A 14,917-nucleotide genomic window follows, 5' to 3' on the forward strand; every position below is an offset into this window, starting at 1 on the left:
ACTTGAACATACAATTTAACTAGTATCCTATGTATTTTAAATGTTTATTATATATAATTAAAATTTATAATAAATTATATAAAAAAATTATATTTGAATATATTAATTATTATTATTTTTATTACAAATATTTTTTTAAAATATATAAATTATATTTTTGATTTAAGATAAATAATTTATATTATGACAAAATATTATTTTTAATTATTTATAATTTATTTTAAAATATTAAAATTTAATTCATAAATAAATATGATAAATAAAAATTGAATTATATAAAGAATTATAAGAATTTCTAAAAACATTATGATCGATTCCTAAATTAAAAAGTAGATATAAAAGTTGAAAAATATAACCCTCAATAATATATAAGAAAATTTTCATGTCAAGAGAGATAACATGTGATTGATTCTTTATCTAGGACATCTTCCTTTTATATGCACTTATTTTTTCTGGTACATGTTCAAAATTATGGAAGTACTATTATGGTTAGTGACCAAAATTCTAATTCAAAATCTAGTCAAAGTATTTAATTATTGGTTGGTGTATTAAATTTTTTTAATTGGGTACATCAGTGTATTAATTATTTTAGGGTGTTAAAAAAATAAGAATCCTGTACCCCATTAGAAAAAAGGTGCAGAGTTCCGTTGGCCGAACCTAATTGCATTAAAACAGACCATTTGTATAAGCGTCAGCGGATAATGAATGAACTTTTGACTCGAGTGTCATGTATAGTAATATTAATAGTTATTGTATCCTTTTAAAATCTACGAAACCTATCAATCTATATATATTAATGTGAACTTTAGTTTTACAAAATAAGAAGAAAAGAGGATAAAAAAAATGAAAAGAAATAAATAACATTACATGAAACCAACATCTCAAGTGAACTGAACTTTGATTCTTTAAATAAGGTTTAAATCTGATGAATAAAAAAGCGTGTTTGAGAATAGAGATTTTCTATTAAAGATTAGATAACTAGTTAAACTTTTTTTCATGTATATATATAAATATAAATGAATATCACTAAATTGAATTGGTCCCAAAATCAACAACTCTGGTCAAAAAGTTATTCTTCTCAAAGGCAACAACTCTTATTCCCCATTTGTGAGCAAGCAAGAAAACAGCCACGAAATTACTTGTGACTCGTTTCCCCAATTTGTTTAGCAACAATTATTGAAACATATTCCTCCTTTTCTATACCAATTAGCTGTCTCCCTCTCTCTACCAACACCTTCGTGTGATAGTTTTAGACATAACCTTATTCTATTCCTCAATACTTCACCAAACAACCCCTACCTATTACAGGAGTCTTAGCTCTTTATCGTTGTCCCACAAGCACCAATAGTGAAGGGATTTCAGAAATCAAACACATGCGTTGACTTTTGTCAATGCCCCATTCTTTAATTTTTTTTTATTTTTACTAATTAATTGTTGTATTATTTATCACTAATTAATTTGAATATGTTTTTTTTCTCTGTCGTGGTTGTCTTTAAAGTCTTAATCAAAGCGTGGACCGTTTTGCGTTGAACGAGTTTTACTTTACAAGTAAATAAAAAAGGAAAGTGGGAAGAGTATTAATATGATGAGAATAAAAGAGACGCTAATAATCTTTGTAGCCTTGGTATTGTGATAAACGACACTTGGTAAGTTAAGCGTCCGTTAAACGACAGACAGTGACAGTAGTGCAGCAGACACGATAAAATAAAAAGGTAAGCAACCCCATTCTGCTCTCAAACTTGCCTTCTTCCTCTTGATGATGCTGATGATTACCGCTTGGATCACTGACCTTTTCGCTTGCATGGGGTGAGCCCCTCCATTCCCAATACTCTTATTGCATGCTTAACTCTTCTTTCTAATCAATTTCCTTCCTTTTATTCAATCCAATGCTCTCTCTTCTGCAACCATCCCTAACTTACTTCTCAATAACCCGCAATTTGGGCAAATCTCAATTTAGGGCTGATTTCCCTCCACCTTTCAATTCCTGCCTCTAAGGCCTTCCAGGGTTGGGATTTCAGAGTAAAGTTGTCGTCTTGGGGGCCAAACTTAGGTGTTTAGCGTTGACAACTCGAACCAATGCGATTAGTGCGGTAATTTGACTCTGTCGATGGTTATTTTTCATCCTTGTTGGTGTCTACTGCGAGGCTTTTGTTAGAAAATGAACCAACATTCATTAGCGAGATGAGTTATTTTATTTCTTAATGAGTGATTAAATGAGGCATGGAAGAAGAGGAATTTCTTTTTCCCTTTTCCTTTTTCCTTAGTCCTTAGTTATATATCATTCTAGCCTTGGTAGTATTGTTTAATACAGTCTGCTGGAGAGTTGTATGAAGAACTCTCTTCTTCCATCCTTACTGTTTCTTCTTCTTACTTTTAATGGGATAACTCAAAGTATGTATCAAGATTGAGGTTTACTTAATCAGAATCTTTTAAAAGAGAATGCCTTCATTAGCAAATACATAAGAAGTTTTTGGTTCAAGTTTCTTAAAAAGAGCTAATTTCTGTATTATTCACTAGTTGTCTTGAAAAGCATAGCAAGTGCCAACCATAAGATGGTAACAATGAAACTTTGTTGGCTCATATCGCCAACCAGTATGTTTCAACTTTCAACTACCGTGGATCAAGAAAAGAAAGGCAGTGGTGATTTGCATGCAATGAAAACTACTTTTTTTGTGCGGGAAAAAGAATTTTTTATTTTCATTTTTTGAGGTGCTGTCCTGTTGGGCCAAAGTTTTATTTTGAGTCTATTTGGATAAACTTCTCTAAAATCATTTTTAGGAGACAAAAGTAAAAAAGAAAAATGAAATAAGCTTTTTATAAACTAAAACTGGCTTGTGCATAAATTAATTTTGATTTTCCTTCCTATATTTCTCCTCTAAGTATTTCTGGAGAAATTTATCCAAACAAACCTTATTTTTTTTTAAATAGAAAAAAAAGTGGGAAATCTGCTATGAAGGAGAAGCAAGAAATTGGTGCTTCTCCTAGGAAGCAATACAATAATTTTTAAAATTGTGTTATTTCTTTCTAATAATCATTTTTTATAATAGTGCTTTCGGAAACAAATCTGAGAAAAAAGAAAGAAATCACAGTGAGGGCAACATGCACTTGTTGACTTTACATTGGCCTTTGTTTTGCTGTTATTTAACTTGTTCTATACAGAACAGTGGTTGTTTTGGATGCTGCATGAAACCCACACCAATTATTGCTGTGGATGAGCCGGCAAAGGGACTTAGAATTCAGGGGCAGACGGTGAGAAAACCAAACATATCAGATGGTTTCTGGAGTTCAAGCACTTGTGATCTGGATAACAGCAATGTTCAATCTCAGAGAAGTATCTCGTCTGCCAGTACATTAAATCAAATTCTCTATCACAGCGGAGGAACTTCTACTGCAGGCACCAATCCTGAGTTTGTAAACCCAGGCAAGTTCAATATTGGTTTTTGCTATTTTTCCTAGTAATTAATATTGGAACGTTCATATATACTTTTAGCTAAGCATGAGTTTGTTTGTTTGCTTCTTTATTTTTTGGGTAATATAACGATGCCCCCTAATGGAGCTAGATTGGGAAGGGGAAAGTTGACAAGTGGTGGATGGATCAAACCTCATCCCATATGGACCAATCATTTAGCCATGGTTTGCTTGACAAAGATGCTGAAACATGACATATGATATTTTCCACTTGTTTTGTCTGTGTTCATTATTTGGATTTGGATAGATATATTATTGTAGTACCATTTTTTACTGTTTACTATTGTGTATTATTTGTAAGACTTACTTTCCTAATTTTCTAGCTTTAAGGGGAAAGTAAAGGTTAAGGTTTATTTCTATTATACATACATGTTGCTTATTGCAGGTCTTCTTCTCTGGAATGAAAGCAGGCTTCAGTGGATTGGAAGTGGCAAATCTAGGAGGCATAGCCAACAAAAAAGAGAACACAGACTAAAGTATGTTAACTGCATTTCAATTTTCCCAATTAACCAATTAATATTTAACCCGCACTAGATACACAAGCCCATGATCTTAGCTCAGCTCGATCCGCTCCTCCTTTTTTAATTTTATTTTTGGTGGGGCGGGGTGGGTGTGGCGCTAGAAGGAGTAATTTAATAACCATCAGAAGTTTTTATTGCCTGGCTCTTTATTAAACTCGTTGGACAATCTTTCAAAGTACAACCTTATTCACTGCCAAACAGTAACCTTTACCTTTTTGCTTGTATTGTTGTTTTTTTTCTTCTTCTTATTTGTGCGATTTAACAATAGTTGAAAGCACTAAGCATATTTTTAGATCTTGAAGCACATACTATCCAAAACACAATACTTCATTGATATTTTTCGGTTTATATGGATTTTTACAAGCTCTAGTCTCCATCATATTTGTTTTCCCTTTGTCTTAATTCCTTGTAAATTTATGTTTGTAGTAGATGGAATGCAACTTACGAAAGCTTGCTTGGGACTAGACAACCATTCCCCAAGCCCATCCCTTTATCTGTAAGTGTCCTGTGTATTTTTATGGTTCCTTGCTGGGATTTTTGAGGTGAGAATGCAAAATTACAAATGATTATTTGATTTTCAATAAATAGGAAATGGTCGAATTCCTGGTGGATGTTTGGGAGCGTGAAGGAATGTATGGTTGAGATTTGAGAGTTTGAAATGCTGAGGTGTCTTTAAGTTTGTTTATATTTCAATGTTGTATTTTACTCTTGAAAGGCTTTCATGTATAGTTGTGCAGAGAAGATTAAAAGATCAAACACAAGTTTGTTCTCCATTTGTAATTTCAAACGCTAAAGGCAATCCTTTTGTTTTTGCCCTCATGTAAATGACTGTATACCATTTTCAAACTATAATCTGAATTGCTGAATGCAGAAGTTGTTACTATTACCCGTAAAGTCTGTAACTGTGCTTTTATATGAGTCAGGACTCAGGTCCTTGTCCGGACTCTGTCACTTCCTCAGACCCCTCCATGGTGTGGCCGGAGGTAATAAGACTTCAATTCTTTCCTATAGAATATGTTTATACAGTGTTAACACTTTTAAGAGTTGCCCTTTTTGAATCATTTTCTATTTACTCCTTATTCGAAAATTGGCTTCATACCATATCATTTCATGAATAATTCTTACTAGCACGGGTTAGGACTCGACCTACATTACATGACTTTTCTGGGGAAATCTCCTAAATATAGAATTTCTTTTATACATGGTTTGCAAGAGCATCACCTAATGCAATAGTTAAGAAAAAGGAGGGGTGAGTAGTATTTTAGACATTTGGTATAAAGAGATGTTGGTGTCACTTATTTAAATTTATGGTTGTTTATTAGTTGTCCCACTTCTCCAGCCTAGCTTGAAGTTAAGTTTGACAGGCTTGACTTAAAGATTAGCCCGAGGCTGTTTCAACTTTTAAAGACGGATTTCGATTATATACTTTATACAACACAATTAGCCTCGCCGTATTAAATTCTTTAAAAATTATATTATGTTTCTAAGAGATATGTATTAGTAATAAGATTTGTTGACATAATAAATATTCTCTCAGTTCTACATTATAAGGAATTTTATTTTTTTTAATGTATGACCTTTAGTTACATTATTTTTTTTAATATTTATAATAAGGACAATTTAAGAAGAATATTATGTAATTAATAAAATTTAATGGAAATAACTAATTTTTTTAATATACGTAAAAATTGGTTTTTTTGGGGTTGGGGGGGGGGGGGGTGGGAATAGTATTTATCATAACAGTATTTATGTGTACTGATTTATTTTGAAATACGTGCTAAAGAAAATGCCTTAATTTTATGATTTAATTATACAGAATCTTAGGGTTAATAAATTATATCAACAAATTAGATTGATCTAGTTTTGTCTTATATCAACATATTAAGTAGACCTAGTTTTGTTTTGTGTTATTAGATTGAATTCAGGTTTAAATAAATTACTTATTACAATTTTGGGCCGGATAGAAATAAAGATAAGCATATATCGTGAAAACCTTTGTTCAAATTGGTTTATAGATTAAATGAATCAAAATTTGATGCATATAAGTGTAGAAGAGAAAGTAAAGGTAAACAACAAGCATCAAATAAAATAGTTTGTTATACAAATAATGAGTTTAATTTCTATATAACCTATTAAGAATATGAAAAACCTGAATTTTAAGATAATTATTGTAAAATGTAAAAGTCTAACAAATTTACCTTATATAGTTATATCAATTGAATGATAACATCTCAGACTATTCATAGCGTGTTTGGAAATCCGTTTTTTTTAACGAAAACGTAAAAGCACGCGTTCCAAAGCATCAAAATACAAAACAACTTTTCTTATCTTCTCCGTTGAACGTTGAACGTAAGTTTACAAGATTTTAACAATAAACCAAATACACACTTAATCAATGATAATTTACAATATTCAGTTTAAAAAACAATTTACAGTAAAGTAACTTGGCCCAGTCCATTGGAGGTCGACCCAGATGGGCCCAACAATATGTTTAAATACAGGCATTTCTAGTTTTCTGTTGAAAAATAAAGAATGGATTTTCATAGTTTAATTTTTTTAATGATGATTTCTTAGGTTAACTTGTGAACTACACATTTCACATTTATTATTCAAAATGATAGAAAATGCAATAATAGCCGTTAAATTTGGCGACACTAAAATTAGGATGTTGGGTTTATATATTTGTTTTGGTGAAATAATTAGGATGTTAGATTGATTCAACTAAAGTACGGTATAGCAATGCACGCAAGTGTGGAAGGGGGAAAAAGTTTTTATTGCAAGTGAATAACAGTAATTATAGCGATCATATAGTGATAATGCAAAATGACTAATGTATATTAGAGTAGAATTTTTATCATGCAACCATGGATCCTACCTTGTATATGCAGTCGCGTTAAATTTTGGGGCCAGCTATCCCACCCTTTGAGGTGTCTCCAACGTAGCGAGAAGATTAGTCACTGCTATCGGCGGTGAATACTCCAGGAACGAACAAAAAAAAAATAGAGTAGAATTTTATTTTTTGTTATATTTTGCCCTTTTGGGCCTTGTGGTATGAGCGCAATAGTATTTGGGCCAAGGGGAGTGGCTGCATTAACATAGAGTCGTATAACATGTTTAGCTTCTAGAAGCTTTACACACACGCACATCACTCCTAAAGTAAATATTAGTTACCTTTGTATTCATGGTTTTTATCTGTAGGAATTGAGAGTTTTCAATAACTCACAGTGTTCAACTAACTGAAATAACCTAAACTCTCTTTGTAGTGTTGAAATTTTTTTCTCCCTTTACCGAACAAAAGAAGTGATCAGCAGATAAACATTGTTCACATGTTACATTGTATTTAATAGAGATGTTTGTAAGCTTACCAATACACCAATTCATTTGGTGACGGCTCATCCTCCTTAACTTACAAACAAAATGGATCGCATAAAATTCACGTTTTTTTTTTTTTTTTATTTAAAATAATAATTTTTTTTACTGCTTACACACCACATTCAACATTCAACAATTATTTACTATCCTTATTTCTGAAGTGCAACTCTAATTGTGAGTGAAAAATAATACTACCAACAACACTAATAATATATAAGTTTTATCAATGGAATATACAAGGTTAATTTGATAAGCACTGGAATTGTTACTCATTGCATGTTTTGATAGAAAAAGTGTATTATTCTGCTGGGATAAGGAAGAATTTGCCTTTTTTGTAGAGGCCGAATGAGCTTGCTTGCGTGTCCGTTGAGAACAAGTTATAGATGATCGTCTACGTTCCCAAGCAGAATCTGAAAAATTCCCCAAAGTGAAAAAAAGATCTCTTGCAATCACAACCTCCTCTGATTGCATCTAACAAGGGGACAGTGTCAGATATGGCTTATTTTGTTGAATATTCAATTCAATTACTCAATTTTCTAAGCCCGGATTTGCTTATGTGTGAGCATGAGCCTCCAAGAGACGAACATTTTGAACGCAATTCAAGAAATCAAGCTCACCCAATGAATCTTGACCAAACCAAAAATAATTTTGTCAATGATCACGCAATTCAATTTTGATTTATTTTGAGAAACTCATAATAGGGTAGTGATAATGTTGCATATTATTCACTAAACATTGTACCTGTCGATCGGTTGAAAAATTGGTAAATAGGTACGATGAATCTCGCAATAAAAGTTGTCTGAAAATGATATGACACCGAATGTGAAACTAATATCTCCCCATCTTTACAAATCCGGAAATAATTTTGTCGATGATCACGCAACTCGAGTTTTGATTTAATTTGAGATACTCATAAGTAATGATGCGCAAAAAAAAAGGGTCAATAAGTGCAATGAATCTTGCGTAAAAGTTAATGCTATGAGAGAAAATTTGTGATATAGAAGAATATAACACCAGATGTGAAATATTTCCCCATATGAGGGGAAAAAAGAAAAAGAAAAAGTGCAATACAATGGCTTTAATTAATTGGATAGGGATGCGGAAACCTGCGAGCATGCAGGTGAAAAAATTTAACTAATTCCAAGGGTCGCAGCTACATGGTAAATGTTATACGAAAAACCTTGCTGACTTAATTTTGATACTTTTTTATTTCCATCGCTTATGCACTGTTTCATTATTAAATGACTTTGAGATAAATAATTATTGTGAGATTAATGGATCCATATGTTCCATAGATTGCGATCTGCATGTATTATTGATGACAAATGAGGTAACACAAGTTTTGAAATTTCAAATAATTTCAATATTAAAAAAAAAAAAAAAAACTCCAAACCACGGGTCAATCCAACCTAGCATGAATGCAGTTGAACACTGGTTGTGCTTGGTGGTTTTTTAAATTATTTAGTGCAGGAGGGTTCTACTTTTTGGGGGAGAGGTTTTATTGCTCTACCTGTACTAGGATACACACTAATTATCCTTGTTGTAGCGGGTCTGATCCTGGGTCTCGGTCTTCTCGTTCCTATCCGGGTAGTCCGAAGTCAGGGGTGGGTGTGCCTGCAAAGACACTCCGATGCTCAAGTTAGTGCTCGACGTAATAAATGCGGTAGTTCAGAATTAATTACATATCTTGTTGGGGTCCTATTTATAGTAGTTCTTATTGGACCGCAATTAGGGACTGGGCCCCGGAAAATTAGGGATCTAATCCTATGCATTATGTTAATTAATCTCTCCGTAACCATCTTGATGATGCTGACATACTCGGCCAACCCCGCCGACACGTTTCGCCCCTATCTGGGAGTGGTCGGCGGGTTCGGGTACTCGGCATAAGCAACGTCGACACGTTTCGCCCCTATCTGGGGGTGGTCGACGGGTTCGGGTACTCGGCATAAGCAACGGTCTCGGGTATTCGGGCGAGTCGGTCACCATACGATATAATTGTTATTATTCCTTTGTAACAGTTCTTGTCTTGTAAGGGTAGGGTACCTTATACACTCGATACTCTTTCTTAATATATACCTTCTTTGTCGTGAAAAAGAAAAGAAAAGAAAAAAACTAGCATGAATGTAACCCATTAAATTTATGAGTCAAGTGAATTAGGTCAAATTTAACCAAGATTTTAGTGAGCAAATATTTTTATCAACACAACACGATTCAAATTCATAGTGAGCCAAAATGACGGATAAGTTGTAAACCAATTTGATCACAATAATGTAATAAACTCCTTTTCTGCTGCTTGGATTAATTTTCGGATTTTGGTGTGCAAATTCAGTCAATAATACACGCCCGTGCGAATACAACGAATTAACATGCATGATACAACTTTGGTACAAAACTGTGTATAATGCATGCATGGGGATTTTTATCCAATATCGAATTTTGAAATGTTTTGGTTCACGCAAGTATTCATGGAAGAAAACATTAAAGAAATCATTAATAAAAAAAAAAAGATTTTCCTTTTGAAAGGTGAGTCTATTGATAGAAAATTCCTGACATAAATCGAATAGACTACAATGTATCCGGTCTTCTGACTCTTCTCAGCGCAGACTCATCAATAATTTTGACAATTTCTTTTTTGCCTTTGATGAATCAGTCTTTTGATCCTTTTCTTCCCGCCACCATTTTTTGTATCATACAGAAAATGAGGACACATATTAAATGAGATTTTTTTTTCTTAGAGAATGAAAGAAATAAATATTAATTATTAGATTTTAGATTATTGAGATTAAAATAAATGAGTTACATGATATTTTAAGCCATCATTTTATTTTAATTTTGATTAAATTTACATGACATTTTAAAATAATTTCTCTTACTATATATAGATACATTATTCTCACTCTTTAGATAAAATTGCCTCCACTTTAAGAACTTTCCTAAAGTCAAAAGTCTTGCCTTATTAAATGAATCCTTCAACTTTTACCATTCTCCCGTTTCTTTGAAATTTAAGAACTTTCTCTGAAACACACCTTTGCTATTTGAAAGTAATACGAGTAAATTATATTTCATATAACTAATAGGTGTAATTTTGGTTTAAACCTAGGTATAGAACTTCCATAACATAGAATGGTAAAATTAGCTTTTACTGTCAAAATTTTATATGTATGCAAGACTCAAACATTTACCATTTGAATAAACCACATTTTGATAAGGGGTGTAATTTACTAATAATATATAGTTTTCTTTCCTCATTGATTAAAATCTAGTTTGGAGTGTAAAGTTATAATCCATTGATGTCGATTCAAACTAATGGAGTTCATATTTTTATAATTTTATTTGTACAAAAATCTTTATTATTGTTAAGTGATTTAATTAATATAACATCTTAGGTAAAAATATTAAAATAATTATTATAAAAATTAAATATTATTCGATGATATGACAAAATTATAATTAATTGACGATATAAAGAAATTTCACATCATTACCATATTGAGAAAGCATCATACTAACATGTCTTTTTACTTTCTTAACTCACCTTTTACTAATAGTTTGAATTTATAGAAAAATATAAAATTACAAGTGATCTTCATTAGATAATCAAGAAAGTGAAACTTAGAGATTTTTGTGATTTCTAATCGATTTTAATCGATAATAAAAAAACAAATTAAAAAAATATTGTTAATATTTTTTGTTATTATATTTAATAAAATTTACTATTTATTAAAATTATAATCAATTAATTTTCTATATTTCCAACATCGGAAGTATTGTTTACTTTAATTTTTGTTGGACTATCATGATTTTGTTCTTGAAAAAACACATTGGTAGGTTAAGCAAAGAGTATTTATAAATTACCTTTAATCTCTCGACTCCTAAGTGATATAAGACTTTTTAGACATATCGAAACATATCACAATATATAATTTCCTTACATTATTAGTTTATAGAGTATTCAATCTTAAATAAATAATATTAAAATTAATGAATATTAATTAAATTAAAACTTTATCACCTAAAAAAAATTTAAAATAAAAATTGATGAATTATATTAAATTAAATCTCTCATAGAATTCTTAGGAAAGGTTAAACTTTTTAACTTGTTTATTTTTATTGAAAGTAATTCTGAATCGTTATTTTATACAATAGTATTTTTTAGGAATTTTTTTATGAGAGGATTCATATGAACTTTTTAACTTTTTAATTTATCTAATTTGGTTATTATTTGTTATAATTATTTATAAACTAAATTTTAATATTTAAAAATATAAATAAATAAAAATAATTTATAATATATAATAAATTATTTATCATAAATCTAAAAAATAATTTATATAGTTTAATATAAATTTTAATTATATATAATAAGTATGTATATACATTACATAAGCTAAAATACTAGTTCATTCTCTAAAAAATTAGGAAAAAAATATCATGAAAATGTAAATAAGTTTCTTTAAAATTTAAATTTAATTTATTTACAAATTAATTTGTAAAAATTATCTCATAGTAATTTATTCAAAAAATATATATATTTTTTAATTTATATATAAACTAATGTAGAAACATTTATTTTGTTTTTTTTAAAAGAAATTTTTCATAAAAGCTTTTCCAAAAATATGGACTTACTCTTCCCCTATGTTACATGGTTCATTGTTGTGATCGTGATTAGTTAGTTACCGAATATTATAAAGTTATACATATTAGTGTGAAAGTGAGCTAACTTGTGCCTAATCTGGCTTTGGCTCATTTGTATTTTTATTTTTAGTTGATTCGGCATGTTTCACTTAATTTGTAGGTTAAAGTTCGTTACTTTAGGCGAATCCACCCAACCCATATTATTATTTTTTTAAAAAAATTACCTTTTCTCTTTTATCTTAATTTTAAATTTTCTTGATATTTTTTATTTTCTTATTCTTTAAGTTTGTTGTTATAAATCAATGTTATTGAGTTTGTTGTATTTATATTCTTGTATTTTTTTCTCAATAAAATAAGTTAATCAATAATTTAATCTATTTAATTCAACAATTTATGATGAGTTAAGTTGAGTTTTTTTTTAATATTATTTTTCTCAAAAAAGAAAAAAGAAAAGTAAATCAAGTTGAGTTATCTAACTTGTTGAGTGTGAATTTGGATTATAGATTCACTTTAATACTTTGTTACACCTATACTTATTCATGATATTTTATTTTGAGTTTTTTCTTACATGAATTTTTCTACTTTCATTCAACGCCAACTTTGCATTTCTTTTTTATTTTTTTTATAAATTTATTAAACATTTTATATGAAATGTAGAGAGTACAAATTAATGGTATATTTGGTAAGAAGAAAAATAATGAGCAAGAAATTAAGTAAAATGAGAATTTTCATGTTTAATCGATTAAAACATAAACATTAGTCGATTAAATATTTAAATTTGATTTTTCAGTGGATTTTGGCCGGGAGAAGCGCAATGGAACGTGGAAAACTCTATTTCTTTGCCTTTCTCTTCTCATTAGTGAAAATTATTTTTAGTGAGAACGTACCATCAACTTTTTTTTATTTATTTTATTTCCTTTTTTACCAATCATACCAAATAAATCCAAATTTGTTCATGAATTCTATTTCCACTCCCTCAAATTAAATTCCATGATATTCTGATACAACCAAAAATGGTGTAAAAAGTGACGCAAATAAAATATTATTTATCTATTTTTATTGAGACTAGCATACTGCATTAATGGCCCGTGAAGTATGACATATGACAGGTGTGGCCTAGTTGTCTGGAAAAGGCAACGTCAGGTTCTAACAGAGAATCAAAAATAGTCCTGCATCTCAATCATGATTCATGTATATTCGTTTAAGAGCTCATCCCAATTTAGAAATTAAAACAAATACTGAACTTCCACATCCAATTGGGAAAAAAAAAGTTGGCAAAAAGAAGAGACAATATTATATAATTGTGGACCTAACAGTGGTGGTGAAACATTCCAAAACAAGGCTACAATACATGCATCACACAAAATATATTTTTATTCAAACTAAATACTGTTATTATTCACCATTCTATTCATATATTATAAATAAATAAATGAAATTTTATTCATGCAATTCTTTTAATTTTCTTTTGTTTACAACTAAAAGAAAACAAGAAAAATATGTAGAGTAAGGTAAATATAGAAAATTTAAATAATATTAATAATATAAAGTATATATGGATAGAAAGAAAAAAAAAAAAGTAACCTTATTTATATCTTTATATAGTTGGCCCAAAGGTGGGTTACATGCACGAGCACATAGTACTTTTAAGACGATTGTTTTTAGAAGAAAAAAAATATAGAGAGATAGAGAGGTGGGGCAAGTGGGGTAGATTGTTAAATAAGAGAGGTCCAATGTTTCTAGCCACTGCTCCATTCAGATGGTTATGTGTATGGTCCCATGCATGCAGATTCATCCTATTTTTGTTAAAATATATAACATCCTATGATTTGAGATAGCCAAACATGCACAATCGATAACCAAAACTCAGTGGCTGGTATGGGCCAATTTACGACAATGATCGCCTGTGCTACCTGTCCATAATTTATTATTTCATAAGATTTTCTTCTGTTTTCCTTTCATTATGATTAGGTTTCAAGTTCAAATTCAATACATTTCAAATTCTTGTAATATACAAAGTTTTATGATCAAGATCAAATATCCTACCTCAGACACACTATTTATAACCTTTTCTACTTTTATTATATATATTGATTATAGAAGTTGAGAATGTTTAAAAATTTACCATACATAATGAGTTGGAAAATGTTGAGGTTATCGAGGGATCGATGTTGTCCAAAGTTATATGGATGGATTTAATTTCCCTTTCGTTAAATCCTTTTAGAATCTGTTCAAGGATGAAAGTTATATATGATTAATTATTTTGTAAAGCTTCACAATAAATGAATATTTTTTGTTATATGGATTATATTTCAACACATAATTTAAAATACAGTAAGAGGTTATTTTTAATTATTGATTTTTTAAAATATTGAAATTCAATATAAAGATAGAGATAAAAAGGAGGATAATTAATTGATATGATTGATTGAGAGATTTTTCCCCCTAATTACAGAAATAATGTATGAAATATATATTTAAATGAAAGAATGAAGATAAATGTTTAGTAGATATAGTGAGAGATGAGTTTCACTCTCCAAAATGTGTGTTTCATTTTATAATATACGAGTAAATATATACTTATGTGTTTATTAGTTTTTACTTTTTTTTTAGTATTTTTTTTTCTTGAATATTGGTTTTTTGGCAATCCAATTAGACCTAGAGTGGCTGCACTCAAAATGTGGTTCATTTATGCTAGTCACGATGAAGTGCGACAAGGTGAGGTGAAGTGTGAGTGGTTATACTTGTGCATGTAAAATGCACAGATAAGCATTTTTTTTTTGTTTTGCAAACTAATAATGTCAACGGTTAAAAGGAAGTACCTTCATGAAGTGATGGCAAGTCTTTATGTGAATTTTTCATCAATCCCATTTAACTTCATCATTGCGGAACAATTTCTCTTGAAAAAAAAAAAAAGGTCA

At 30.0% G+C, this 14,917-nt stretch overlaps 1 protein-coding gene across 8 annotated transcripts; it reads left to right on the forward strand.

The window, feature by feature from the left end:
- Window positions 1–1,585: 1,585 nt before the first annotated feature.
- LOC109806814 (uncharacterized) lies at window positions 1,586–4,875 on the forward strand. Of its 8 annotated transcripts, none has more exons than XM_020369323.3 (5): window positions 1,586–1,712; window positions 3,165–3,421; window positions 3,854–3,944; window positions 4,416–4,485; window positions 4,578–4,875. In XM_020369323.3, exons 2-5 carry the CDS (start codon window positions 3,184–3,186, stop codon window positions 4,629–4,631), a joined length of 453 nt encoding a protein of 150 aa, XP_020224912.1. In that variant the 5' UTR covers window positions 1,586–1,712; window positions 3,165–3,183; the 3' UTR covers window positions 4,632–4,875. The 8 variants fall into 8 exon arrangements, with proteins under 8 accessions (XP_020224912.1, XP_020224911.1, XP_020224906.1 ...); XM_020369322.3 differs by having other exon boundaries at window positions 1,587–1,712; window positions 3,160–3,421; XM_020369317.3 differs by having other exon boundaries at window positions 1,653–1,806.
- Window positions 4,876–14,917: the final 10,042 nt, after the last annotated feature.

This window comes from Cajanus cajan, chromosome 5, assembly GCF_000230855.2.
Source record: "Cajanus cajan strain Asha chromosome 5, NIPB_CcT2T_4, whole genome shotgun sequence".
In the NCBI taxonomy this organism is placed as follows: domain Eukaryota; kingdom Viridiplantae; phylum Streptophyta; class Magnoliopsida; order Fabales; family Fabaceae; genus Cajanus; species Cajanus cajan.

Bases quoted from the DNA above. Each gene is read 5' to 3' on its own strand.
- LOC109806814 (XM_029273625.2), top strand. From the start codon at position 3,100: ATGCACTTGTTGACTTTACATTGGCCTTTGTTTTGCTGTTATTTAACT. The intron at 3,945-4,415 runs GTATGTTAACTG...TTATGTTTGTAG, and splicing joins AAAAGAGAACACAGACTAAA to TAGATGGAATGCAACTTACG. The intron at 4,486-4,577 runs GTAAGTGTCCTG...TTCAATAAATAG, and splicing joins CCAAGCCCATCCCTTTATCT to GAAATGGTCGAATTCCTGGT.